Source organism: Tupaia chinensis, unplaced genomic scaffold (assembly GCF_000334495.1).
Source record: "Tupaia chinensis unplaced genomic scaffold, TupChi_1.0 Scaffold000659_1, whole genome shotgun sequence".
NCBI lineage: Eukaryota > Metazoa > Chordata > Mammalia > Scandentia > Tupaiidae > Tupaia > Tupaia belangeri.
This window is the reverse complement of record NW_006160181.1, coordinates 641,451-642,435: the sequence shown is the minus strand read 5'-3', so window position 1 is coordinate 642,435 and position 985 is coordinate 641,451. Positions and strand designations below refer to the sequence as shown.

General features: G+C 69.3%; 1 protein-coding gene across 1 annotated transcript in view; it reads left to right on the top strand.

The window, feature by feature from the left end:
• LOC102481893 (immunoglobulin superfamily DCC subclass member 3) overlaps nucleotides 1-985 on the top strand; it is a gene marked incomplete in the record, with an annotated part of 8,752 nt that overhangs the window by 4,552 nt on the left and 3,215 nt on the right. Inside the window, 4 exon segments of the mRNA XM_027776304.1 lie at nucleotides 19-177; nucleotides 308-473; nucleotides 694-857; nucleotides 860-931. Of these exon segments, the coding sequence (XP_027632105.1) occupies nucleotides 19-177; nucleotides 308-473; nucleotides 694-857; nucleotides 860-931 (561 nt within the window).

The window sequence follows — 985 nt, the reverse complement described above, 5'->3', positions numbered from 1 at the left end:
CTGCCCGCCTTCCCGCAGACGGCCGCTCCATCGGCGTGGAGGGCATCCAAGTCCTGGGCACCGGGAACCTCATGATCGCCGACGTGTCGGTCCAGCACTCGGGCGTCTACGTCTGCGCCGCCAACCGGCCCGGCACCCGCGTCCGGCGCACGGCGCAGGGAGTCCTGCTCGTGCAGGGTGAGCCCTGAGGGCCGCGGGTTTGGGGGGTATCCTGGAGAACCCCAGCTCCGGATGGGAGCCGGCCAGAGGCGGGGAGAGGCAGGACGCCGGGTCTCACGGAGCCTTTCTCCGGCCCTTGCCCGCTCAGCTCCCCCCGAGTTTGTCCAGTGGCCACAGTCCTTGTCCAAGTCCCTGGGCAGCAGCGCCACCTTCACCTGCGTGGCCCAAGGCGTCCCTGAGCCCCGCCTGGTCTGGCTGAAGAACGGGAAGGTGCTGAATCCTGGGGAGAACGTCAGGCTGACTCACAACAACAGGTGGGTGGCCCGCTATCAACAGGCACCCCACTCTAAGCACCCCTCCCACCTGCGGAGTCACCTACCTAAACCTACTGGAACCCCACACAGCGACCCCCCACCGCCAGGAGGCCCTGCTGCCCCACTAGAGTGGCGCCCCCAGGGTGTGCGTCCTTCCACCCCAGCAGGTGGGTGGCCTGGGCTGGGTGGGTCGGGGCTCCAGCGCCGCCTTCTTCCCCAGCACGCTGACGCTGGCCGTGGTCTCGGTGGAGGACGAGGCCATCTACCAGTGTGTGGCGGAGAACAGCGCCGGCTCCAATCAGGCCAGCGCCCGGCTGGCGGTGACAGGGGGCCCAGAGCCACCCCCCAGTCCCCGAGGCCTGCGGGCTACAGCTCTCTCCACCTCTGCCTGACGTGGGAGCCACCCCCTTCGGGTGGCGACATCATTGGCTATGTGCTGCACCTCCGGCCTGTGGGAGGTGAGTAGACAGGACAGCCACTGGCTCCCGGCCCTCTGCCCCCGGGCTTCCCCG